The sequence below is a fragment of the Pan troglodytes genome, chromosome 16, assembly GCF_028858775.2.
Source record: "Pan troglodytes isolate AG18354 chromosome 16, NHGRI_mPanTro3-v2.0_pri, whole genome shotgun sequence".
Classification (NCBI taxonomy): domain Eukaryota; kingdom Metazoa; phylum Chordata; class Mammalia; order Primates; family Hominidae; genus Pan; species Pan troglodytes.
The window spans coordinates 59,078,069-59,103,825 of record NC_072414.2 but is presented as its reverse complement, the minus strand read 5'-3'; the positions used below and the strand labels follow the sequence as shown (position 1 = coordinate 59,103,825).

The window sequence follows — 25,757 nt, the reverse complement described above, 5'->3', positions numbered from 1 at the left end:
TCAGTCCATTGGGTTTTACTCATCCCTTGTCCATTAAGTGTGTTTCCCCCTCTCGCTTTTCCTTCTTTGTGTGCGTGTGTGTTTTAATTATTCCACGGCTCTTGGCTTGCTTTCATAACCTCACATTAACATTTCTCATTGCTACTGAGAAACAAGGCATTCCACCCACTGGAATGCAAAGACACCAGAGAGAATTCCAGCTCTGTGCAGGAACCCCTGGGGAGAGGGTCAGTATCCAATCACCAAAGAGGAGGATGTGAGACTTACATGCAGCATGGGGTACTAGCCTCTCAGGCCACGAGGTCCACTCTGACCTTCTACCCATTTTACAGATGAGGGCCACAAGTCCCAGAGGGTTAAAGTGACTTGCACAAGGTCACCCAGCTTCAATCAGGGCAAAATGACTCAATTTTTCAAAACTGCTATCACAAAGCATTTTTCAGTGCATGGCAAGCATTCCACACAAAAAGCATTTGCACACACAAAGAACTTACAATGAAAATTATGTCTTACAAGTTAACAAGCCATGAGAATGTTCTAATCATCAAGCATTAAAAATACCCAAATGCATATTCATCCCATGCATTCTTCGACAAGTATTTGTGAGGTGACCATGCTTTATCAGGCACCGTGCTAGGTGCTAGGCTCCAGAGACACGAAGACGAATGATAACTGGTCTTCGTCAACAAGAACTCAATTGTGAAACAAAAGCCAACTTGAGGAAAATTAAGCCTATTTCAAACATGCCTTGATCTATGTAACATTCATAATACATAATATCTTCTTTGATCTCCACAGTTTTCTACCTCCAGATCAGTGCAATCTCTGGTTTTCCACTTTTTTTTTTCTTTCCAAATGAAAATAGAGCACAACTGTCATTTTCAATCTACTAAGTCATAAACCACAAGGCAGGCTGCAAGGACCAAATGCTCCGTTTTAGAACGAGCCCAGTGCAGAGAACAGAGCCCACACCACAAGGCAGGGAGCTGTGGTCCAGATGAGTGACATACCCTTAGTGACCTGGGTCCTGGCCTCCAACCCAGAGACCAGTCCCATGGAGCCCCTGTCCTTGAGGGCTCACTGCCTGGGACTGTGAGAAGAATAACCCAGAAACCAATGATTTCAACATATCGTGGTGTGTGTCAGACCTAGGCATGCTCAGCAGCTGGGGGGACACATTTGCAGTGGCCAGGAGGAGGGGGCATCTGAAGGCTGCTTCCTGGAGATCAAGATGGGACTACGTTTTGGAGGAAGTAAGTTGAATAGGCTTGGGACATTCCAGGCTGGTATGGGCAAAGCAAGGAGGCAAGAAATGGCTTGGCACAGGGTGGGAGGCAAGCAAGCTTCTAGTATCATCAGAGTGGGGATTCTCAACCTTTTTGGGCAAAGCATGATCATTTTCAATTCCAGTGATTTTCACAGACCTCTCCCGTGGTGGCAGTTGTACTTGAAACCAGTCACTCCACAAATGCGTAATCCCTGCCCATTTACAGCAATAATACAACCGCACAGAGTCTGCAGCTGCCAGGTTGGAAAGCTTCTTACCGGAGCCCCTGAGGGCAAGGCCAAGTGAGAGGAGATGGAGGACACTGTGCAGACCCCAAGGGACAAGGCGAGTTATCCCCGAAGCACTAGGAACCACTGGATGGAAGGGTTCTAACCAGGGAGGTGCTGAAGCAAGATCTGTCCTTTAGAAAGATCACCCTGGGCACAGCGCGGGAGGTGGTGGGGGGGTGGGGGGGAGAGGAGAGCAGATCCAGGGAGGCTGCTCGGGGAGATGACCTGGAGGCCCAGTCACCTAGGTGAGGGAGGATGACTTTCCACACCAGATGTCAGTATCACAGAAGCCTCAAGCCTCAGATAATCCTCCCTTCCAAAACCTAAAACAAACCCAAAATTCCCCACTCAATTTCAACAATAGTCAAAATCAAATGGCTCCTCCTTTCTCAGGCCATATCCCTATGGAAGGGAAGGGTGAGGCTTTGGGGTGGGTGAGGGCAACAGTATGGGGCAGGGAAGGGAAGTGGAGGGACAGAGGGAGGCCTTGTCCATGCAATAACCACAGCGACAGGCAGTGACTTAGGCTGGGCAAACCAAGTGACCGTGGCAAGGCTCAGAGAGGCGGGAAGGGCCGGGGGAGTAATTTCTCCCATCAGAAATTACTCGCAGCCGAATGACGGACTTCATCTGTCTCTGCCTGCAGGTGACCACAGACTGCATCAGGAGGGCAGGAGGGCAGGAGGGCATGGCAACAAGGCTCTCCCCTTGTCTGGCACCTCAGAAAGCAGAGCTGAGAAGTCTCACCCTGGGAAGAAGGGTGGGGTGCTTATGTGGTGGGAGTGGCGCAGCAGGTGGGAAGATTTCGAGGCTCTGAAAGGCCCACTCCCCTCCACCCAGATAAAGCTACTTCTCTCTTGGTTTCCTTGGGGCTATCACAGTCACTGTGCCTGAAATTCCCACCATTTGTCATTCCTTTGGCATCCAAGGCCCAATGACTGACTACACCAAAATCTTCAGTTAAAGCATGACTCATTAAAATCTTTTTTTTTTTTTTTAATGCACTCAGTAAACATTTATTGAGGGCTTGACTGTTCCAGGTACTGTGCTGAGCCCTGGGTGGGAGAGAGGGTGATGACTAAGGCTTGGGAAGTCAGGGCTAGGGAAGCCGACAGAAGCCAAGTCGTGCAGACGGGGCCCTGTGAACTCAGCTAAGGAGACTGGACTCCACTTGGACTCCCTGGAAAGCTACCAGAGTTTTAAACCACTGGGGAATGATATGTTTTGATACCACCGTTCTGGGTCCCCTGGGGTAATAAATACTATGCCATTACCACCATTAACACCTTCGTGTGAATTAGGTAATCAGATAAGTGTCACCTTGCAAAAGACTGAGATGTAGGACTGATAAGTTTTGATGCCAGAGAGTGAAGCCAGGAAGAGCCCAGTGCTCAGTGGCTACCACACGGGTAACGGAGAGCAGGGGACAGACCCCAAAGGAAGCTGTGTGTGGGGCCATCACAGCATAAGTGTCCTCCACATATGATGCACGCCTGTAAATAGTTACTGAGCTCCTTTGTTCTGGGTCCTGAGCATAGCAGAGAACAAAAGAAATGGCCCCTGACCTCAAGAGGAAGATAGACAGTGAATAATCACAGATTTAGAACTACAAGCTGGAGTAGGGTCTCGGAAGGAAAAGAACAGTCTCTATGAGAGAGTGTATTGGGGATAGAGTTAAGATGAAGGGGAGGAATTAGAAAGGGCTCTCTTAGATGACATTTAAGGGGAGACCTGACTCACATTCGCCAGCTGAAAACTATGGGGACAAGCATTCCAGGCAGAAGGAACAGCATGTGCACAGGCCCTGAGGAAAGACACGTAAGGTCAGGGTAGGCCTGAGAGGTTGAGATTTGAACCCTTGTTTGGGATTCAGACCCTCATTCTCAAGGCAGCAGGAAGCCCTGAACAATTTTCAGCAGATATGACAGATGACAGATGTACATTTCTAGAGATCATGCTGGCTGCCGGTGGAGAATGGGCCCAGTGGAGAGGAGGGTACAGGCAGGGAGACGAGGTAGGAGGGAGACGGGGCCAGAAACATCCTGATTTGGGTGAGGAAGCAGCAGTGGAGATGGGGCATTGGATGAACTTAGATATTCTGGGGGCAGAACTGACAGGGCTCGGTGATGTCCTGGATGGTGAGGGAGAAGGAGAAGAGGCTAAAATGATTGCTTCCTGAGGTCTGGATGGTGGTGCTTTTCACTGGGAAGGGGAGGCCTGGAGGAGGCTGTGCAGACGGCAGGGAGGGCCGGGGAATGAATGCAGATGAAGCCTTCCATTCAGGACATGCTCAAGCAAGACCTTCAGAGGCAGCACAGCACAGATGTCAACAATGGGCCCTGGCCTGACCTAGGGCAACAGGAGGCATTAGCAGGCCCTGCGTTGCTTCAGGCAGGTTGAAAACCCCACGGGATCTCCAGCCAGGGCATCAGGGTAAGAGACACATTCCTGTTTCTCCCTCCTGTGCCCTGTCAGAGAGAAAGGCTTTCCCTTTTCTGGAAGTGCCAAAAATGCAGCACAGGAAACTCATTCTGCTGCCAGAGTGACTAATATTTATCACTGGTATATACAGTAGCCATTCTTCAAGGCCATGAATTTCTGCCCACAGCTAGAGCCACAATTCTCTCAGCCACCCTGCCCAAGCTCAGCCCTGCCTCAGCATTCCACAGGGCTGAATAATACTCTTTGCTTCCCGTAGGGGCTCTGCTTACCCAACAGCCCGGCATCTTCTCAGCATCCTGGACTCACCGCATACAGCTCAAGGTTCAAGGTTTCCACTGTGGCCGTGGAGGTGCGCCATGATCTTGTTCCCCTACCCCTCCCTACCCATCCTGCCTGAGTCCCCACCACCAAACAGAGGCAGCTCCTCCCTCCCTGCAGAACGCAGAGGAAGGACACAGAGGGCAAGAACTTTGGAGAGCGCCTCATCCAACCTTTTTGTTTACTAAGGAGTAAACTGAGGCTCAGAGAAGTCAACTGACTTGCCTAAGGTCACACAACAGAGCTGAGACAAAAACTCCAGTCCAGGGATCTTTCTTTGGAAAGAAAGGGCCAAAGGTGGCAAGGCCTCCTGACAAACAGTGCCTCCTGTTCAGGGAGGTGAGATGGAGCCACAGGTGGCTTTGATACTGAGAGACCCCCAGGAAGCAGACAAGGAAGAGCAGAGCCACTGGGAAGACTGCAAGATCAAACTCTGAAAGAAGTCTGCACGCAGCTGCACGGTGTCTGTCCCCAGACAGCTTTCAGATGGGAAGCAGCTTTCAGTACTAAAAGGGGGAGAAGAACTGGATCCCAGGACATAGACCCCAGTTCTTAATGGAAACGGCTTCATTCCTGCAATGCAGTTTATACATTTATCTAGGCCCAGAGGTCTCTGTCAAGGGAAAAGGGTGGGCAAAGCCCACAGAGGAAGTACTTTCTTGTGTGGCAATGACCATCAGGGAAACAAGATAACACGGAGTATAGTGATCCAGTGTAAACTTGGCCATTTGTGCCAAGCCCTTTGCCAAAGTTATCCGTCTTCGGCCACCTGACGGAACAGAGGGCACTCATGGGAAAACAGCTGGAAAAAGGACACTGCCCCAAATTAGTACGAATATTTATCACTTACTGGGGGCCACGATAAAGGCCCTATGGGGCTGGAATCCTTTCCAATCTCAGGTGTTCCTGGACTCAGGGATAATGAGGGGTGACTGCAAAATGCAGAATGCCGGGGAACACAGAGGACAGCTTCAGAGGGCAGGCCCTTCCTAGAAGCTCCATCTTCTTCTAGAATCAGATACATTGATTAGGTCTCTTCCCCGATCAAACCTGCGGCTAACCATGACTTGATGTATACAGTGACACCCTATAGCTGTGATGAGAACTGGGAAGGCATTCATTCATTCAAACACTCAATGAGCACCTTGTAATACCAAGCATTGTGCGAGACGCAGGGATTACAGAAGTTGAAATATACCCACTCCTGGTGGGGAAAAGTTCTTGGTTGTCAAAAGTTGGGGGCGGAGATGGGGGGCAGACGAAAATCCTGAAATCCGATCTTATCTGTCTTCCTGCCTTTGAGCGCTGCCACAACAAAACCAGCAGAGGCAGGCACTTTTAAAAGTAGGGCCCGTTGTGCACTTTCTCAGCTACGCACCCCTTTCCTTCCTCCAGGCTTCCTGTCTCCCTTCTGTACAGTCACCACCAACTACCCTTGAACGTCAACACCTCTGGAAAAGGTGAAATAATTCTGCCACCTTCAATACGGCAAATAGCCTCTCTAATCAATCCAAGTAAGTGTTTATGGCAATCCAGCAATGAGTTTGGCACAAAGAAAGAGGTCCAGGGTGGTCACTCACGGTCATGTCAAAGCCGAAACGGTGGATCCAGAAGCACTGACAGTTGGAGGAGTCCCTCCTCATTGTTGCAGCTCTGTTCCAGCTCCTTGTTGCGCTGTGTGCTTAGGAAAACCGCACAGGGGTGGGGAGTCCACACACAGGCCCACACCCCACACACATTCAGCTCCACAACCAGCAGTCACAGCTGGAAAGGGTAGATGGGCTGAGGAAACTGCAGCCCAGGGAGGGTGAGTGGGACTCAGGGATCCTGGACTCCAGGTCAGTAGCACACACCAGCACAGCACCTACCCCAGAAGCCCTGGGCCAGACCCACCCAGCCTTAATGTCAGGGCACAGTTAGCCTGGACACAAAACCATGAATAACTCATGTTTGCATCGTGTTCTGCTGTTTTCCAAACTCTTTCTCATCCCTCACTCTCTCCTGATCATCATGCAGTCTTCAATACAGTCAAGGTGGGTCCTGCTATCCCCTTGTCGAGTGATGTGAAGTGAGTCCCAAGGAGGCCATGTGCCTTGTGTGAAACCACATGGAACAGGTTCAAGTGTGTAGCTTTTGCACGACCTTGACTACACTACCTTGACTATAACTCTTCCACTGGGGTGATGGGAGGCAGGGGGAATGAGTTAAGAAAAACAACAAAAAGAACAGTACAGCTCCATACAAAGGAAGTTGACAATCAAATTTGGGCAGATGAATGACACACAGACAAGCTGCCTTCACAGAAAAGAGCCAAATTAATGCATTCAAAAATGTGTACTGAGCACGTACTACATACCAGAGCTGGGAAGTGAGGCAACAGACCATTCATAGACAGTTAAGACTAAGGAGATGGGACCTGTTTTGGGTTTGAAAGAAGAAAGGTACAGAGGAGTCTAGGAGAGCATCCCAGGAAACGTAATGGGGAGCTAAAACATGGCAGCAGTTGTGGACAAAGCACATTGAAGAGGAGCTATGATGAGCCTCACCTGGGAGGAGCAGAGGGGCTGCACAGAGGTAAATCCAGAAAGTGGTCACTTCCAAAGAACTTTAAATACCAAGCTAAGGGACCACGTATCGTGCCTACAGAAACATGGTATATCCAGATCTTCCCAGTCCATTCAACGTCACTCCCTGCAACTGACCAGCCAGGACCACCAAGAGGTTCAGAATTCTTCCTGTTTAACAGAATTCCCCATCATACATTGGACGGTCTTGCTCCCATCTCACCCAGGACAAGTCTATACACACACGTCATCCCAGTATGGCCCTGAATTAGCACCTTGGACATACAATTCCCACAGATGAGGACAGATATGAACACTCACAAATCCACTCCACTGCTCAAAAGCATGTGGTGGAAGGCACACTTTCTAAAGGGCCGCATTTCACACATTTTAAGTGGTTTTCACACATTTCTGAGCAAGTGCATGACTGCTGTATGTGTACGAACATAACAAGTTTCAAAAGGGAAAAAACAGTGGTTAAATCTGACTCATCCTACTCTCCTGGCTTTTTTCTTTCTCTCAACACAAACTGTGCACGCGAGCATGCACACACACACCGCACACACACACACACACACACACACTTTCACAGCATTTCCCCCAAGACTGATCTGAATAACATGGTGGGCCTCGAGGCAGGAAGGATTCACTGGGTCAATTATCCTCATTCTCAACAAGCTCGCCTTCCAGGTGACCCATGAAAACACAATTTAACCATGAACTTCTGGAAGGCAGGACCTGGTTCTACTCACACAGCCTTAAACAGATCAGGTGCCTCATAATCCGATTTGATGGCAGAAATAAATATCAGCGCATTCCAAGCCCTGCTTCCCACAGCTAAGGCTCTCCTAAAGACAAAGGCAAATTCAGCTGTGCCAAGTACAACTCCCAACACAAACCAGTTTGCATTCATTCTTGTTCCTTTCAGTGGCACCCATCCTTGGGTTTCATTTCAGTAAGAGTCTCAACAGCTAACAAGGCACTTTAACGTCCATCATCTCATGCAGATGCTTACACCAACTCCATAAGATAGGAGAGGCCAGAAATATCGTTCACATTCAAAGATGAGGACTCTGAATGTGAACAACCTTTAGGTCACTTTCCTAAGGTCATGTAGCTAATCAATCTTGATCTTGTCATTCCTTGCCTACGGATCTCACCTCAGTTACTGAGAGTATAACTGAACTTCCAAGATCCTCAAACCTTACTCAGCTTCTCCTAGGGATTACATAGATATTTAATTCAATTACAGCTCAGCCTGTTCCAGTGGCATCATCATCACTATACTGGCACCGACCAGGACAGGATACAAGAGCTCGACCTCAGAGAGCAGGCAGGCCTAACCACTACATGCCAGAGGGTGGGAGAGTCAGGGGGCTTGCTAAATTTGAAACCTTTTTCTGACATCCAAGTATTTAAACAGCTCATTGACTCCCATACGTAAATATTACTATAAGCTACAGTTTCATTTACCCTGTGCTGGGGCCAAGAGGGTTTGAAAGTAGAGTAAGCATAAATTAGGTACTGGAAAGTTTCTTATTTCCTGTAGTGTCAGATGTTCATAGTCAAAAAGGGAAGAAAAGAAGAAGCAGTGTCACATGGCAAGTCTCCCATCAAACACCAAACATATGTATTTGCACATAATTAGTCCCTTTCGCTAACTGCCCAAAGCGAGTAGCACAACAGGAATTGTTCTAGACACATCCACAAGGACACAACCCAGGACTTGGGCTATTTCTATTTCTAATACAAAGCCCCAGAGCCTCCTGAGCCTCACCTTAGGGTGAGACAGACAGTTTCCTGAGCACCCAAGGACAGCACAAAATGCCAGGTGGAATAGAGCTGATCCTCAGTAACCCAGAACATACCCAAAGACATAAAGGAGCCAAAACCCCCTTTTCCACTGTGACTTCCCCAATAGAAAGTGAGGAGGCTAGAAGCCAAAGCTCAACTCTGGTACGCTGCTCTGTGCCCTTGGGCAAGTCACTAGCACTCTCTGGGTCTCTGGTTCCTCATAAAGGTAGAGCCTGGATTGGAAAGTCCCATTCCTTCTTCTGCCTCAGTGTACACATAAATGACCCTTTCCTTTCTTTCCTACCCAATACAAACCTATCAGAAACTAAGTCAGTGACATGGACACCATTAGAGGAATACATTTGATTTTAATATATATTAAAATCAATTTATATGTTTATCACAATATATTGATATATTTATCACAATATATCACAGTATATCACAATATATTAATACTGTAATTAATACATTAACACATTAATATATTAATACATGTAGCAAAAATCTACCATGTTAGCCATTTTAATGTGTATAATTTGGTGGCATTGAGTTCATTCACAATATTGTACAACCACCATAACTATTTTGTTCCAGAACACCCCTCAAGGAAACCCTGTATCCATGAAGCAGTCACTCCCCATTCCCCTCTCCTCCATCCCTGGCAACTACTAATCTGCTTTCTAACTCTGTGAATTTGCCTATGGGGATATTGCATGGGAATGGAATCATGTGATATGTGGCTTTTGATGTCTGACTTCTTCAACTCGGCACAATGTTTTCAAGATTCATCCATGTTGTGGCACATACTTCATTCCTTTTTTTTTTTTTTTTTTTTTTTTTAGATGGAGTTTCGCTCTTGTTGCCCAGGCTGGAGTGCAAGGGTGCGATCTCGGCTCACTGCAACCTCCGCCTCCTGGGTTCAAGCAATTCTCCTGCCTCAGCCTCCCAAGTAGCTGGGATTACAGGCATGTAGCACCATGCCCGGCTAATTTTGTATTTTTAGTAGAGATGGGGTTTCACCATGTTGGTCAGGATGGTCTTGAACTCCTGACCTCAAATGACCCACCCACCTTGGTCTCCCAAAGTGCTGGGATTACAGGCGCAAGCCACTGCGCCCGGCCACGTACTTCATTTCTTGGCTCAAAAAATATTCCATTGTAGAGTGGAATATGCTTTTGAATTAATTGCTAAGTAAATCATTCACAGACTGTAGTACTATTATTAGCAACAATTAAATAAGATAATCTATGTAAGGTATGGGGCACGTGGTGTGCAATCAGTTAGCATTCACTTTTCATCATCAACAAAAATTCCTCATAGCACACCTCGCTGGTGGTGGTGTCATCACACCTTACTTGGGAATCAATAGGCTGGAGGTGTCATCCAGATCCCATCTTCTGAGTACATGAATCAAAACATTTCTGCACAAGTATTACATATTCCCCCAGTTCTCCAATGTGTGCGGACCTCTGGCGAGTAAACCTTCCTTATGCAGTAACCATTATAAGCTAGCAAAACACTGGAACCCTTCTTCAAGTAATCTTGCCACATGAAATTTACCAAAATAGAAAATCCTTGGGGAGGTGGTGTAATTCTCCATTTTTCAAAATGACTTACAACAGGATTCCTTTAAATGGTTTTCCCAGTAGTCTTAAAACACAATTCAATTTGCACAATCAATATTTCAACAACACACCTTCTCTATAAAATACTACGCAGCTGTCTGAGCTGGGCTCCAACTTTGGAGGACAGTGATGCTTACAAGACATGAGGAATTGATGTCTGCTTTTCCCCATAATCAGCATGCTGAATCCAGAGACAGAAGTCCTTAGTCCTTATCCCACTTTCCAGCCCTGTGACTTTGAACAAGAGCGGCTACTTCTTCTCATGTCAGTGTATTCTCAGGAATGTAGAAGTCACAGCCACTTTCTCTAAGGCTGACACATGAATCAACAGGGCAGCACCACAGAAAGGAGAATTATCATGGGTACTCACAGAGTTGATCCTCGCTCAGGACATACGCTCTGTCCACAGTTTGGGGCAAAGGTCCACATTTGTGAAGCATTTCAGAACACTGTCCCATCTCCATGGGCTGCCTGACCCTCCTCCACACTGGCCCCCTCAGGAACGGAGTCCACCCTCCCATCCATGTATGCCCTCCCACCGTCCCCAAATCCCCCAGCTGAGCAACAGTGGGCCCTCAGACCCCCGCTGGGGATGCGTAGGACCCTCCATGCCCACTTCCACCTGCCTTCCGGGGGCTGTGGAAGCCTCCACAACCAAAGCAAGCCTCCCCAAGTGTCCTGTGGACAGTTCTCTCCCAACTCCCGAAGCTTGTTTTCTTTAATTAGCTCACTGTGGCAGGAGAAAAACGCGGCCCCACCCTTGAAATAAGCAGATCTGGGCCTCAAATGTACTCTGTGGTTTGCCTCTGTGCTGCCAAGCTGTTCGCCAGGGAGTGACAGGCTACCGGGGCTGAGGAGGCAGGGGCAGTAAGAAACCCCTGCTATGTTGAGATAGGCCTTTTTCTTCCTAACATCTGACATTCATTTCTCAACCACAAGCTGGACTGCACCCTTTCCTGAGTCCCTGAAACCTGCGATTGTGGTTCCAATTAGGGGACGATTCCAAATCCTGCTGGCTTGCTTGCTTGCTTGCTCGCTCGCTCTCTTTCTCTCCCTCCCTCCCTCCCTCTCTCCCCCTCCCTCCCTCTCTCCCTCCCTCCCTCCCTCCTTCCTTCCTTCTTTTTTAATCTGTCTTGGGTGGTGGTGGGGGGGGGGCAGTTTAGGCACAAAGCCCAATCCTCTCATCTCACAGATGATGAACTGAGGCCCAAACAAAGTAACTGCTTCTTGGAGTCTCTCAGGACAGTAGTGAGCAGCACTTAAACACTGAAGACTCACCGTGTTAGCTCTTCCTAACACCAGTACTTAAGTTTATAAACGATTTCTCCATATGTCATCTCAGCTGGGTCTCATCCTCTAAGGCAGGCACACCCACGACTGCTCCATTTGACAGATGCGTAAACCAAGGCTTAGTAGGGAATGGACAGTCAAAGGTCATGTGACTGAGAGTGACAGGGTGAGAGGACCAGGATCCTTGAAGACCTTCAAACACTACAATTTTTCTTTCATTCCAGTAACTTCTAGAGCACAGCCTGAAGAACTACTTAGAAGTCTGAGGCAGAGGCTCCCTAGACTCGTACTCACAGAATCTTGGAAGTTAGACCTTGAAGGCCAGGATTCCTAGAGGATACTACTTTTGGTCCTAGCACCCACAGGAATTGTTTCTTCCTCCTCCCCTCATTCTTCACCGTCATGACCATTGCTAGCATTGATTCAGTCCCATGGACCAGACACAACGATTACTCCTCCCCCTGCTCTCATCTCACGCTCATTACCATGCTATAAGATAATTACCATTATACCCATTTTATAGATGGGTAAACCAAGGCTCCAGGAGGCTTGAACAACCTGCCCAACATCAAACAACTAGTTAAGAGATGGAGATAAGGCCGGGTGCAGTGGCTCACACCTGTAATGCCGGCACTTTGGGAGGCTGAGGCAGGCAGATAGCCTGAGCTCACAAGTTTGAGACTAGCCTGGGGCAACATAGTGAAACTCTGTTTCTACAAAAAACAACAACAAAAAACAACAACAAAAAAACACGAAAATTAGCCCAGCATAGAGATGCGTGCCTGTAGTCCCAAGCTACTCAGGAGGCTGAGGTGGGAAGATCGCTTGAGCTGAGAGGTCAAGGCTGCAGTGTGCCAATATCATACCACTGCCTTCCAGCCTGAGTGGTGGAGGAAGAACCTGTCCCCCACAAAAAAAAAAAAAAAAAAAAAAAAACACAAAAAAAGGACAGAGAGATGGAGATAAGATTTGACCCAAGAATTCAGCCTCCAAGTACCCACATTTTTAACAACTACACTGCAACCAAAAGACTGAGGACTGCCTGATGAAGAAATGACTCACCCAAGGAGACCATGCCTGAGTTAAGAGTCAAACTAGGGCCTCTCTCTCAGCTTACTGCTGGCTCATGCCTCTATACTAGGCTGCCCAAAAATTCACAAGAGTAAATGCTCAGGAGACCCCCAAAACACCTTCAACAAGAGTATGTTTGTAGCCTCTGAAATTCCTCAACTTTTATCTCTATCAACAGAGCCACCACCACCTGGAAGCTTGGAATCTTCAGAGCAAGCCCACATGCTCACTTGCCTATATGTTGCTTCTTAGCTCCGCAACCCAGGAGACAATGTGAGCAGACCAGGGATCTAGAGGCTGCACGTGCAAGACCAGCCTGAGACCTCCAGCCCCAGGATGCCAGTCAGGGTTGGCTGCATAATTTGTGGGGCCCAGTGCAAAATGAAAATATGGAACCCTTTGTGCAAAAGGCAAAAAAAAAAAAAAAGTATCAATCATGGTACTAAAATAGAAAGCTTTTTCTCTTTCCTCCACAGTCTCTCTCTTGATGTGTCATGGTATTTTTAATTTGCTATTTAATATTATTCTAAGTAAAGCAACATTAAAATTTTAAATTACATGAATTAGCATGAATTTTACCACTCCTATTTATATTGTGTGATGCCAGTTTTAACTGCAAATATAAAAAGCCTTTAACTAGTATGTGGAATCACCAACATTACATGAATTGTATTTTAGGACTTGGATATGCATTTTGTGACGTACCAGAACCAGAGAAACATCCATAAAGCTAACTCAATCGTTTTTACTTCACTTCTCGATATGTGTCCATTCTACCATCACTCTTTATGCTGCCTGAGGAGTAAGGAAGATCTGAAAGGAAAAGGCAATATGGGTGCCCTATCTTTCCTTTTCCTTCTTCCGTCATCATTTTCAATATAAGTGGTTAGTGTCAGGGAAGTGACGTGAGTAATAAAGGATATGATGGGGTTCTTTGGTCGTTGATGTTTCTTAGAATGTCATCGCCTTCTTTCTACAACCAAGACAAGTTCCAGTTAGATGGAAAGCATCAGGACTGTCAGGGCCCCTGCTACTCAGTCGCAGATGTGACATCTCACACTCACTTTGACTCTCACTCAACTCCCCCACATTGTAGGTCCGGCAGAAGTCTGTGCTCAAATGCTACATGTGAATGGGGCAGAAGGCTCAATGGGCACATGCTGCCCACATCTCCTCTATCCATGCTCATGCTCCAAAACACTAGGTCAAAGAGAAAATTATTAAGAATTTCAAGATGGACCGGATGCAGTGGTTTACACCTGTAATCCCAGCACTTTGGGAGCCCAAGGCTGGGTCACCTGAGGTCAGGAGTTCGAGACCAGCCTCGCCAACATGGTGAAACCCCATGTCTACTAAAAGAAATATAAAAATTAGCTGGGTGTGGTGGTGGGTGCCTGTAATCCCAGCTACTCGGGAGGCTGAGGCAGGAGAATCACTTGAACCCAGCAGGCAGAGGTTACAGAGAGCCGATATTGAGCCATTGCACTCCAGCTTGGGCAACAAGAACAAAAAAAAAAACGATTTCAAGATGGTGACAGCAGAGCATTAAACCAAGCATAGGGCCCTCCTGAGCATGAACTCTATGTGACTGTACTTGTCACGTGCCCATGAAGATGGCCTTGATGACAGCCACACCTGTGTAAGGACAGGCTCAAGACACACTTCCACAGCCATCCTTCCATTTGCTGGCCAGTTCACCCAAAGCCAAATTAGGTTAGGACCCCACACTCCGAGGCCCTGGGTCTCAGATATGACGGCCAAAGGATCCAATACTGAAACACAAAAAGGATCTGGGTTTAATGCTCACCCACCTCAGGACCAGATGAGCCGGAAGACTTCACTGGCCTTCTTTAACCTTTCTAAGGCTGCCACACTGTGTGACAGCTCCTTTGTCCACCCAGTAAAGCAGGGGAGGTGAGCACGCAGCCATCTTTTGATATGCTTAACACCAAGGGGAGAGGAAGGGACCAACCAACCACTTACCAGCTCACAGCAAGGTGGTAAACACCAAGCAATGCCTTGTACATATGTTGACTCAATCTTACAATCCTAACAGACAGGTAACATTTTACTGCTGGAGAAACTGAGGCTCAGAGAAGTGGCGTGACTTACCCAAGACCTGCCCAGTCAGCTCAGCTGACTTCTCTGGACTCATCCACATCCACGGAGACCCCCTCATGCAGCCCTGCCATCCGCCCAGAGGCTGGGTTAAAACTCAAGTGCATTTAATGCAAGAAAAAAGAGTGCGACTCTGACTCCAAACGCTCTGGAACATCAAGTCAGGAGCACCCTGGAAGGGTCTGATTAAAGGGTTAAAGCAAAGGCTCCTCTGAGACACATGTTAAATGTATGTGGCCACATCTTTGCCTACATCAGTGCAGCCCCACGCATTTCCCTAAATGCCTGTAAAGCAGATCTCACATAATTATGATCTTCAGCTCGGCCCTGGCCACATTAGAAGTAATGTATATTTATGAAGTGAAAAGCTCAGGTCCTGCCTCTAACACAGTTATTTACACTCATCAGGGCCTGCTCCAGCAGGCCCTGGGTTCCATGTTATCACACCCCGTCCTGCCTGGTCACAGCCCTCTCCTCAGGGTAGCAATTTTGAGCAGAGTTTGAATAAGATTGTCTCGTGCCAAGTCTGCTTTAGAAGGCAGCCAGGTAAATGCCCTCAGCCCTGCTCAGGAGGAGCCACGGGGTGGGATGGTGGGATGAGGGGCCCAGAGCATCAGCTATTCACCCAAAAGCAGGATGAACAGGAGCAGCTGGTTCTCTGGTCCCAGAAGCTTCACCTCCCATCTTGATGCCACTTCTGGTCACAGCCCTAAGCGTAGGGGAACATCTGATGGTTGGTGGATGGCCACATCTTCTGACTCGCCGAGGCGCAGGTTGACTTCCTGGGTCCCTCACACCACAGGCCACCCCACGCAGGCCTCAGGTGGTCCCACTGCCTGCCCTGAGGACCCCTCCACAGGATTGGTGGTCAAGGGCCTGGAACACTGGAAGTGTGGGCCTGGGAAGCACCGTGGTCACACAAAAAGCCCTAAAACAGAAAATGCAATCCGGGTTCAGATTCCTTGCCTGTGTCCCCTCGGGTAAACCATGTGCCTTCTCAGAGCCTTGGCTTCCTCAGCCATCAACAGGGGGAGGCACCAAATGAGATCAACAAAGACGTCCGCACCACTTCACAGAACTCTGCAGGTGGGGGACAGTCCATCCTCTCATTGGCCCAAGAGGCTTCTTTTAGGTGCTGCCAGAGGCAAGAAGATAGGAACCACCAGCTGCCTTTGCTTCCTTCAGGTAACCGCCTCCCAACCAGTGCTACCTCGCATGCCAACACAGCGCTGCAAGTCAGCAGGCGCGCCGACCCAGTTCCTCTTTCCCTTCTTAGCAGCAGCAGCTCTCTGGACTCTGAGGCAAAGTGGGCCTCTGTCTGTCCCCTTGGGATCCAGTTTGCTCACATCCTTCCTCTTAAATGATCTGCGCCTTGGCCACTTCTTGCTAGACTCCCCACTTGACAGGGCTGCTGGGAAGACTGAGAGAGAGCAAAGTGCATAGACGACCCCAGCTTGCTACCAGTATCATCTGGTGCCAGGAGCATGACAATCACAATCCAGCCACCCTTCCTACCTCCACTGGCAAATCCTGATTATGCACCCCTGCACTGGCAGTGGAATGAGAGGCTCGTCGAGGTAGCGAGGCTGGTGTGGGCCCTGGCAGAGGTGTGGATCCTGAAGGCTTTATATTCACAAGCCCGCTAAGGTGTTCAAGGCAGTTTTTGCGTCCATCATCGCACCTGATTTGCATCAACGTAGAGGTTTTACAGATAAGAAAAGTACATCTCAGAGAGGTTAAGGATATGCCCCGGAATACACAGCAAGCTCAGGGAGCCGGGAGTCCTGTCCTGACACCAGGGTTCCTTCCCCTCTAACAAGTGGCTAGACATGAGTGAAAAGATAGTAACTGTAGGGTTAGATGAGCACCATTTACAAAGACAGGGTGAGGAAGGGAAGTTAGACTATAGATTCCAAACTCTCAAGTCCAGTCTTCCTGTTGACTCAAAGCAGGCTACGAGCCTCCTAAGTGTTCATCATTGATTTTCAGACCACACAACTCAGGGATGGGCATGGGGGCCATTTTCCATGATGCAGAAGCTGGCTGTTATTGCCACACTCCTTCCCCAAAGCTCCAGAAGACCCAACATATATGGAACATCGTGCCTGTTATTACATTTAACCGTCACAGCAACCCCATGATTTGATATTTTTAGCTGTTTAACAGAAGAAAGAAGAAACCCATTAAGAGGTTAAGAGCAAGGGCAGGCTTGGGCCTAAAGGGGCACAGCCCTACCAGTCCTGTGCCTTTTCCGCTACACCACATTCCCCTGGACAAACTCCCTCCACCACTCCTACCCCCAGCACCCTCCTCAGTATCCTGCCCCCAGCTTCCACACAGTGCATCATTGCCTATAATCATGATTGTCAAGCTCAAATGCACATCAGCAGCCCTCGGAGAGTGTATAAAATTCAGACTGCTGGGACCGCCCTCAGGGTTTCTGATCCAAGAGGCCTGGGGGCGGGGCCTGAGACTCTGCATTCCTAGTAAGTTCCCTGGTGATGCTGACGCTGCTGGCCCGGGGCTGCACTTTGAGAATTGCTGATTTATAGTAATTTAAAGTGTTCACCTAACAGCTGGGGAATGGTTAAATGCGGTTCATCTACTTGATAAAATACGTGTAATTATGAAAGCCACATATAAGAAAACGCTGATAAAATATAAAATTAGAGCATCAGGCTTGCACCCGGTCCAAGTCCAGTTTGCCCTCTGATCCATCCCTCATCTTCCTGTGCTCTGCTGTGTCCTCCCTGGGGCTGAGCCCTGACTTTCCAGGCTCCAGATCAGGAGGCCTCCAGCAGGGTTTAAATAATAGGAGGCTCTCATGGTAAGCGGTGGGTAGGAGGGAGGGAGAGGCCACAGTGTTTCTCCCCTCTCTCCTTTTCTACCTTGGGTCAGCAATTTTAGAAGCAGCTGCAACTGCTCTAGACAGGCCCACTGGTGACCCCAACCCTGGGCTCTGGGAACACCACCTGTTCCCTTTGTCCCTCCAGCCTAAAGGCAGCGGCTTCCTCCAAGTTCTGGGTCACCTCACCTTCCCATGTGTGGCTTCTCAGCTGCTTTATCACCTGTGTATCCACGGTCCCATATTAAATTCCCTTTGTGCTAAACACCTGATGTAGTTCCTCCTTCCCGTTTGACTGACACACTGATTACAGCAATAAGCATAAAAATGCTTATGCAAATGGACAATTCTAGAAGGCTATTACCTTCTAGAATTGAGAGCTTGGTAAACTTACGTTTTCTTTCCCCAAAAAACTTTAGAAGAGTGTCAGTTATTATTAATATATAAAACAGACACCAAGTGTACAATTTAAGAGGAAACAGAGGTGAGTCTTTACGTGACAAAGGTTGGGGAACTATGAATCCATGACAATAAATCTAAGGAAACCAATCCCTGTACTTTCATTTCTAAAAACACCTTATTTTGGAGAAACCATGGCCACAGCCACAATGATACAACGGTTTCCCCTGAAAGTACCGGGTGGTTATCTGGGGGTGAGTGACTCACTGGTTGAAGAGGTCACATCATGTATCACCGCAACACCGGATCCTTAGCCACTGCGGAAGGGCAGGCTACTGGCAACACCCCAAACCGCCTTCAGCCATTTGTTACCGTGGAGGCAGGTCCTATCTCTCCTGTCAGGCTCTGGCCTGGAAGCCATCCGGGAAATCCCTCCTGAGGAGACTGGGGCCTGGAGACGGCTGGGGGAGCAGGAATAATACGCAAAGATGTTCAAAGAATAAGGGGACTTGGTTCAGCCATGCCCACCATGCACCATAGCAATGTGTGTGCCAGGGCATGGACAGGGCAGGGAGGAAGGTGGTATCTTCTTTTTCCACCATTTCGAGGATCTTTCTCTCCAGAGGGCACAATTAAAATCAAAAGAAACAGACTCCATGAAACCAGATGGTAACAATACAATAAATTCTCCTGGATTCCTGCACTGCACTCTAACAGCCCTGAAATAAACAGTTTCCTCCTCGGAGCTCAAGATGCAACCCTGCAGCAGGTAATCAAGTGCTCAAGTAGGGAGGGAGGGGCTTGGCCTTGGACCAAACACAGTTTGGTAGTCTGTTTATAATATTTTAGCTGAAACACCGCACACAACAGATCAAGAGGCTTACTGCTGTCACGGGTTACTTTCAGACCCAAGTCAAAGCTGATTTAAATCCCCAGAAAACAGGGAGATGGGAGTGCTGGGGAGGGGAACTGCAGTAAGGAGAAGCATCTAGGGCTTTCAGTGAAATGTGAGTCTACCTTCCAAAATCCCAGGGGACAACAGCTCAGCCTCTAAACACTTGGAAAACCAGGATTCAGCCTATAGTGAGTGGTTCACATCAGAGCCCATAAGCAAGCATTGAGAAGTGTTTACCACCCTACCCCATCGTCCCCAAGAAGTGGACATCATCATCATCCTGCCCCATTCTTCCCAAAAAATGACTTGGGCAAGTCACTGCCCCGCCTCAGGAGCTCAGTTTCCCCAGCTGTCAATGATGGGGTTGGGCTAGATGATCAGTCAAGTCACTTCTGAACAGAGGAGTAACTTGTGGCAGGGGACTCTTTCACAGCCTCTGAAGGAAATCTGAGTACCCCCAAGTTGAAGTTCAGAGAGGTGAAACGCCTGTCTCATGAGCTACTCAGCAGCAAAGTTGGGATTTTTGGCAAAATCGGACTCGAGACTCCCTGCTCTTCCCGCCACCCCAGGAGAGGCACCAAGATTCTAAGCACTGCATTCCTTCAGAGTCTGCCTTTCAGTCCTGCAAAATGGGAAGCCCTGACCCTGAGTAAGGTGAAACCCGACTCCAGCCACTCCCAGTACCACCTGTCACCACCCCCTTAGGGTGGTGTTCCACTCGGCCTGGGTGTGCCTCCCCCTCGTGCACACTTGTCCACACTCCCATGAGGGGGCAGCCCTCCAGGAGAGGGTGATCCTCAGGAAGCAGGAGCCTGTGTGGCTTCAGAGGTGAGGGCAGCAAACCCCAACACTACTGCTGGCCACTGGTTAGACCACTGAATGCTCCATCCAGCTCATGCTTCCCCACCCCCAGCATGCAGCGGTGCTACCCACTTACTGCCTGGCCGCTTCCTAGCTATATGCCCTGGGCCAAGTCCCTCAGCCTCTCCAAGTCTGCGCCTGCTCATCCAGACTAGCACCCACTTCCAGGGACTGTCAGGGAGATGAAACGAAATGACGTGTGGGAAAGTGCTTTGTAAACTGTAAAGTGCAGTATGCAGGAAAGTAGTGGTGTCCCCCTTTCCCAGTGACATCAGTTGGAAAAGAATTCATTCTTTTCTGAGGTACACGAGGAGAGCACACATGCCCACGCACACACGCTCCCCATGGGCATTTTTTTCTGAGGCAACACAGTGTAGACAAAGAACTCTGTCAAAGAACTGAGGGCTGGCCTCAGTCCCTGTTCCTGCGCTAACTGTAAGTTGTGCCTGATCGCCTGCAAAATAGGGATAGGATCACTTTGCCGTGTCTCCACCCAGGGCGGTTGTAAAGATAAAACAATGGGAAGGTGCTCTGCACATGATCAAGTATACAGTGCACTTTCCCACTGGTGTGACTCATCACCCCACCGGGAGGCTGAGGACGAAGACTGGCATAGATTGAAGGAAATTTGGCTCATTTTTCTGCTATTCAAGATCACCAAGAGGCTCAAAGAAAAAACAGTAAAGTAGCAAGGGTCATCTGGCAGGCAGAGCAGATGGAGGAGGTACATCTGGGTTTTCTGGGTGTCCCTCTGGGGTCTCCTAGCCTGGCCTCTTCAGAACTAAGCAGCCATACACTCCTTTTTTAAAGGCCCACTTTGCAAGAGAAGGCGGCTAGGTGTGCTCCACTCAGGACTGTTTGTACAAATGCTTTATTTGGGGTCTCCCTGGAACTCTGTGGGCCAGGGTGCTGAGGGACCTTCCTTCTGAGCCTACTGGGCTCTCTGGAGAAAGGTCACCCTGACAAAGGCCTCTAGTCAGCCCTATCCACCCCACATGCTCTCCAGCACCCCCTTTTTTTTAAGACAGAGTCTGGCTCTGTTGCCCAGGCTCAAGTGCAGTGGTGTGATCTTGGCTCACTGCAACCTCTGCCTCCTGGGTTCAAGTGATTCTCCTGCCTCAGCCTCCTGAGTAGCTGGGACTACAGGCACCCACCACCACACCTGGCTCATTTTTGTATTTTTAGTAGAGGCAGGGTTTCACCATATTGGTCGGGCTGGTCTCGAACTCCTGATCTCGTGATTCGCCCACCTCGGCTCCCAAAGTGCTGGGATTACAGGCGTGAGCCACCGCACCCGGCCTTAGCATCCCCTTCCCACCCTAGAGCAGCTGCCCCCTCCCACTCGGGAGCATTCTGAAATAGCCTTCCTAGCAGCGCTGAACTAAAAGCAGCCAAACACCACTGTGTTTCCCTCGCTACCGCCCCACCGCTTGGGCCCTGGGCAGCCTTGCTGCATTTGTGAGGTTTTCTCCCACAGCTTTTCTCGCCCGCCTCCCCCGCTTCCACGTGTTTTCACACTGGCAGATGCTCTCACCTAGCCTGGGTTGAATTCTCTGCCCCAGGGTTTCTATAGTGGGCTTCCCTAGGCCCCTGCCCACCCACCTCACCTCCTCCAACCCAACAAGTAAAGCTAAGACAAGAACAGTGAGATCCCAAGTCTATCGGGAAAGCCGTTTAGCATCAAGTAACCCTACTGTGCACCCATCTTCTGGGCCACGGGCTCCAGGGAGAATTAGTCCCAGGTTTGGGACTACAGAAAACCAACCCCAGACCAGAATTACACACAGCAGCACTTTATCACTCCTCCTGCGATAAAGGTGAGAGTAGGGGATAAACTAACAAATGCGTGACCCCTCTCCGCTCCAGCTCAAGGTTTTTATTTTTATTCTTCTAGTTGAGATGGAGTGATCACATCTGAGCTGTCAATCAGCTGGGCCATGTCAGTACAAGAACTCTGATCTAAACCATGGCTTCCAAAGGGCTTGGCTTGCTCCACCCACTTCAGGCAGGGCTGGCATCACAGCAAAAACAATTTCAAAGCACAGAGACCATAAACACAAAATTAAAAGGTAAAGTAAAAAGGGAGGAGATGTTTACTGGAAACTTAAGTTCTGCTGCCCAGAAAATATGTCTTTTTTTAAACACATGCACAAACACACACGTCTATATAATACCTCTGCCACCTCCCCCACCATCTTAAGAAATGCATACTTTGCTGTATACAGGGCTTTCTTATCTGCTCCTGATTACACTCAGCTAGTGACCATGAAATCTGGAATAATCACCCGCCGGGAAAGGAAAGCCTTGGCCACAACCAGGGCCTAACAAAGCCAGCCCTGCATTTACTGATGATCACACAACTTGCTCACATGACAATCTTGAGTTTTCTGATGCAAAGATAATCACTCCCATCCATACCTGAAATGCAGCCACAGCTGAGAGGGTGCCAGGTGCCTACTGAAACCAAGAACAATCCTATTACACGGTATCTTAGGGTCCAAAAAGAGTTTCCAACTGAAACTATGCAGGAAACTCAGGTGGGCAGATGGTAATCATCAAAGCAGGGATCTGGCAAAGAACACCCCCCCACTTGCAGACAAAGAAAAAACCTAGAGGAAAATGTATTCCTGAAAGCAGAGAATTTTCATGGGAGCAAGAACATGAAGTCATTCTTGCTACCAGTGAGGTGCCAACTAAGGCTGCTTCCCAGAGACACTGACATCACGTTAGAAAGGAGAAGAGGCCGGTGCTGTGGCTCATGCCTGTAACCCCAGCACTTTGGGAGGCTGAGGTGGGCAGATCACCTGAAGTCAGGAGTTCAAGACCAATCTGGCCAACATAGTGAAACCCCATCTCTACTAAAAACTAGCCAGGTGTGGTGGCAGGTGCCTGTAATACCAGCTACTTGGGAGTCTGAGGCACGAGAATCGCTTGAACCTGGGAGGTGGAGGTTGCAGTGAGCTGAGATCGCGCCACTGCACTCCAGCCTGGGCAACAAGAGCGAAACTCCGTCTCAGAAAAAAAAAAAAAAGGAGAAGATATGCAATGTGATAGTGGGACCCGAGTGACTTGCTTTTGCTTGCTCAGGTCCACGTTCCTTGATCCATGTGTCCCATTCCACTCTCCATGCTCTGTCTTCTGATCCTCACTGTGTGGCCAGGACATAGAAGGTCTTCACTGCTATCACGTGACACTATAGTTCCTGAGGGCAGGAACTATATTTTCCATTTCTAAGAGTGCCTTGACAGATTCCTCATTGAGCTGAGAAAATAGCAACCTACATCTGGCATGTGTCTACAACTGCATCTCAAACCTTGTTATTTGTAAAGCTTCTCATACCATCCCCCTTCATCTGTGAAAGCCCTCAAGGGCTTTCAGCACTGATATAGTCTCCCCTCCTAGGGCTCATTTCACACCAATTAAGGATCCACAAGCCCATCCCTTTACCTGAATGAGATATTCCAACTTAGCTGCCCCTTCCCAGTTTGACCTTTTCTGTTAATATTTTAATGCAGAGAGATGTGTCCCATCAGATTTCTTAGGCTGTAGATACTGATTCCCTTCAAGGGCTGTTTAGATGCTACTGCTGATGAAGTGGCAGGACAGGATGCTCTCAGCCAAAGACAGGGACACTCTCTCACCAAAGCAGCAGGGAGTAACACACACCCCTACAGCCTTCACAGCCCCTAGAATCCACCGGGGCAATGCCAAAGAACTGACACTAAGGTATGCTGGAGTTGGCTAAGGCCTCTAACTTAGTTTCATGAAAAAAGTGTGGGCATTTGTAAGGGCCTGTTTAATCCATTCCAGCTCCACCCCCCTGCACCACCCCCCACTTTGTACTGTGAGTTTCTGAGCAGAAATAACCAACTACAGATGGTTTCACTACTTCAAAGATGTTGAGAAACCACTGACCCAGAGATAGGAGGGAACTGGAACTCCAAACCTCAGGGCAACTACTCACCACCAGCACTCGTGATGACCAAATCAACACACTTCCAGAACCTAGAGCTGTTCTCTTTCTGTGTGTGTGTGTGTGTGCACACTTTTTTTTTGACCAACCACTATCACTTTCCACCCAGAACAGACGCCTGTAACACTGAACACAGCTTTACATAAGCATCTATGGCTGTGATTCTCAATCCCAGCCACATACCGGAATCACCTAGGAAAGTTAAAAAACATGGATTTCCCCAGGCCGGCCTGTAGAAATTCGAAATTCACTGGTCTCCAGGGGTGGTCTGAGCATCAAAATTTTTAAAAGCAGCCATGGTTGAGAACCTTCCATGGTAACACCAACAACCAATTGCAAATCATGAGGAATCAAGAATCCTAGCCCTCACAGCTCACCCTGAACCCCAAACCTCTTTCCATCCTGTCCTCAACTGCAGGCCCCCATTTCTAGTCCAGAGTTGACTATACAGTGATTCTGAAACTATTCAAATGAGTAATAGAGTCATTTCTTTGAATGCAAGTGCAGGAATCAGAGTTTTTAAGGTGGAAGAAACTTTAAAATCCTGCTAAGCCAACACCTTCAGTTTATAGAAGAGGAAGCCAGGGGCCAGGGCAGAAAAGTGACTCACCCAAGGTCCTGAAGCTGGTTCACAATGAGGCAGACCTAGAACCCAGGCCTGCTGCCTCTAATTCTCTCTCCTCCACACCAGAGGAGCCCCTATGGTGACAGCCGCTGGACAAAAACGGTGACAAAGGATGGGTCAGTTGTTTACTAAGCCGTATGCTTTCAGAGGCCATCCTCTGAATGCTTCACCTCTGAAATGCTCAGTCTCCTCACTGGCCTTAAAACAACTGAGAGCAAATATAGCCAAGATAGTGCTTCTCTTTAAAGATTCCCGAGCATCCTAGTCGATCGTAATCCTCAAAGAATATACTTTCCGGCTGTCTGAGGTTCATGAAAAAAGCCATTAGCACAGAGTCTAACCCAGGTTTGAAAGGGCACTCTGTTGAGCAGCAGGTCTGAGGGACTGAAGCCAGCAGTAGATTCTAGTTTCTTATGGATAAGAGAGAGCTGATTGTTGGTTTCCACATCTCTAACCAACCTGTGAACACGTTTCCCTTCCTTCCTGTATTTTTATGGCACTACGGTTGGAATGCAGCCGGTGCCTAGAAGCACAGAAAACCTGTGCTTCAGGCTAAATTTGAATTCCTCTTTGCCTGCAGACTGATTTCCCTTACCCTGGGAATCGGTTCTCAGGGGAGGTCTCATTTCACCCTGGGACGCTCCATGAGGGCAGAGCTATGTGTGACCATCCTCATCAGCAACGCATTGCAGCTCCTGGACCACTGTGTCTGATGGCACCACCACCACCAAAAGAAGCTCAGTAAATATGTGATGAATTAAACAACAATGATAATACAATTAAATAGGTCATTAAGGAATGGTTCCCCTCTGAAGGCAGAGCATCAGATGAAAACTTAGATTTGTCCCCCAGGAAAATATATGCATTGAGAAAACAGCCAAAGGCAAGAAGCCAAGGAGAGTTCAGAGGGCTATCATGAAAATCTGAGACTGGCCAGGCACGGTGCCTCATGCCTGTAATCCCAGCACTTTGGGAGGCCGAGGCAGGCAGATCACGAGGTCAGGAGATGGAGACCATCCTGGCTAACACAAAGAAACCCCGTCTCTACTAAAAATACAAAAAAAAAAAATTAGCCAGGCGTGGTGGCAGACGCCTGTAGTGCCAGCTACTCGGGAGGCTGAGGCAGGAGAATAGCATGAACCCCGGAGGCAGAGCTTGCAGTGAGCCGAGATCGCATCACTGCACTCCAGCCTGGGCGACAGAGCGAGACTCCATCTCAAAAAAAAAAAGAAAAAGAAAAAGAAAAAAAAGAAAAAAAAAGAAAATCTGAGAACGGATACACAGATTCTTTCAGATTCTCCCTTCAAGCTTGTCATTTTGTAGAAGAGAAGACCAACACCCAGGAAGTCAAGTTGACTTCCCCAAAGTCATAAAGCC

At 48.4% G+C, this 25,757-nt stretch overlaps 1 protein-coding gene across 3 annotated transcripts in view; it reads right to left on the bottom strand.

Annotated features, from left to right (window-relative positions):
- Positions 1–25,757, bottom strand: part of SMAD3 (SMAD family member 3) — a 129,468-nt gene that overhangs the window by 85,358 nt on the left and 18,353 nt on the right. The window contains exon 1 of one of the 3 annotated variants that reach the window (XM_054667736.2): positions 10,674–10,812. The exons of the other annotated variants lie outside the window; for them this stretch is intronic. Coding sequence (XP_054523711.1) covers positions 10,674–10,732 — 59 coding nt within the window. The 5' untranslated portion in view covers positions 10,733–10,812. Of the gene's footprint in view, positions 1–10,673; positions 10,813–25,757 lie in introns of those variants that run through there. 3 annotated transcript variants of the gene reach the window in all.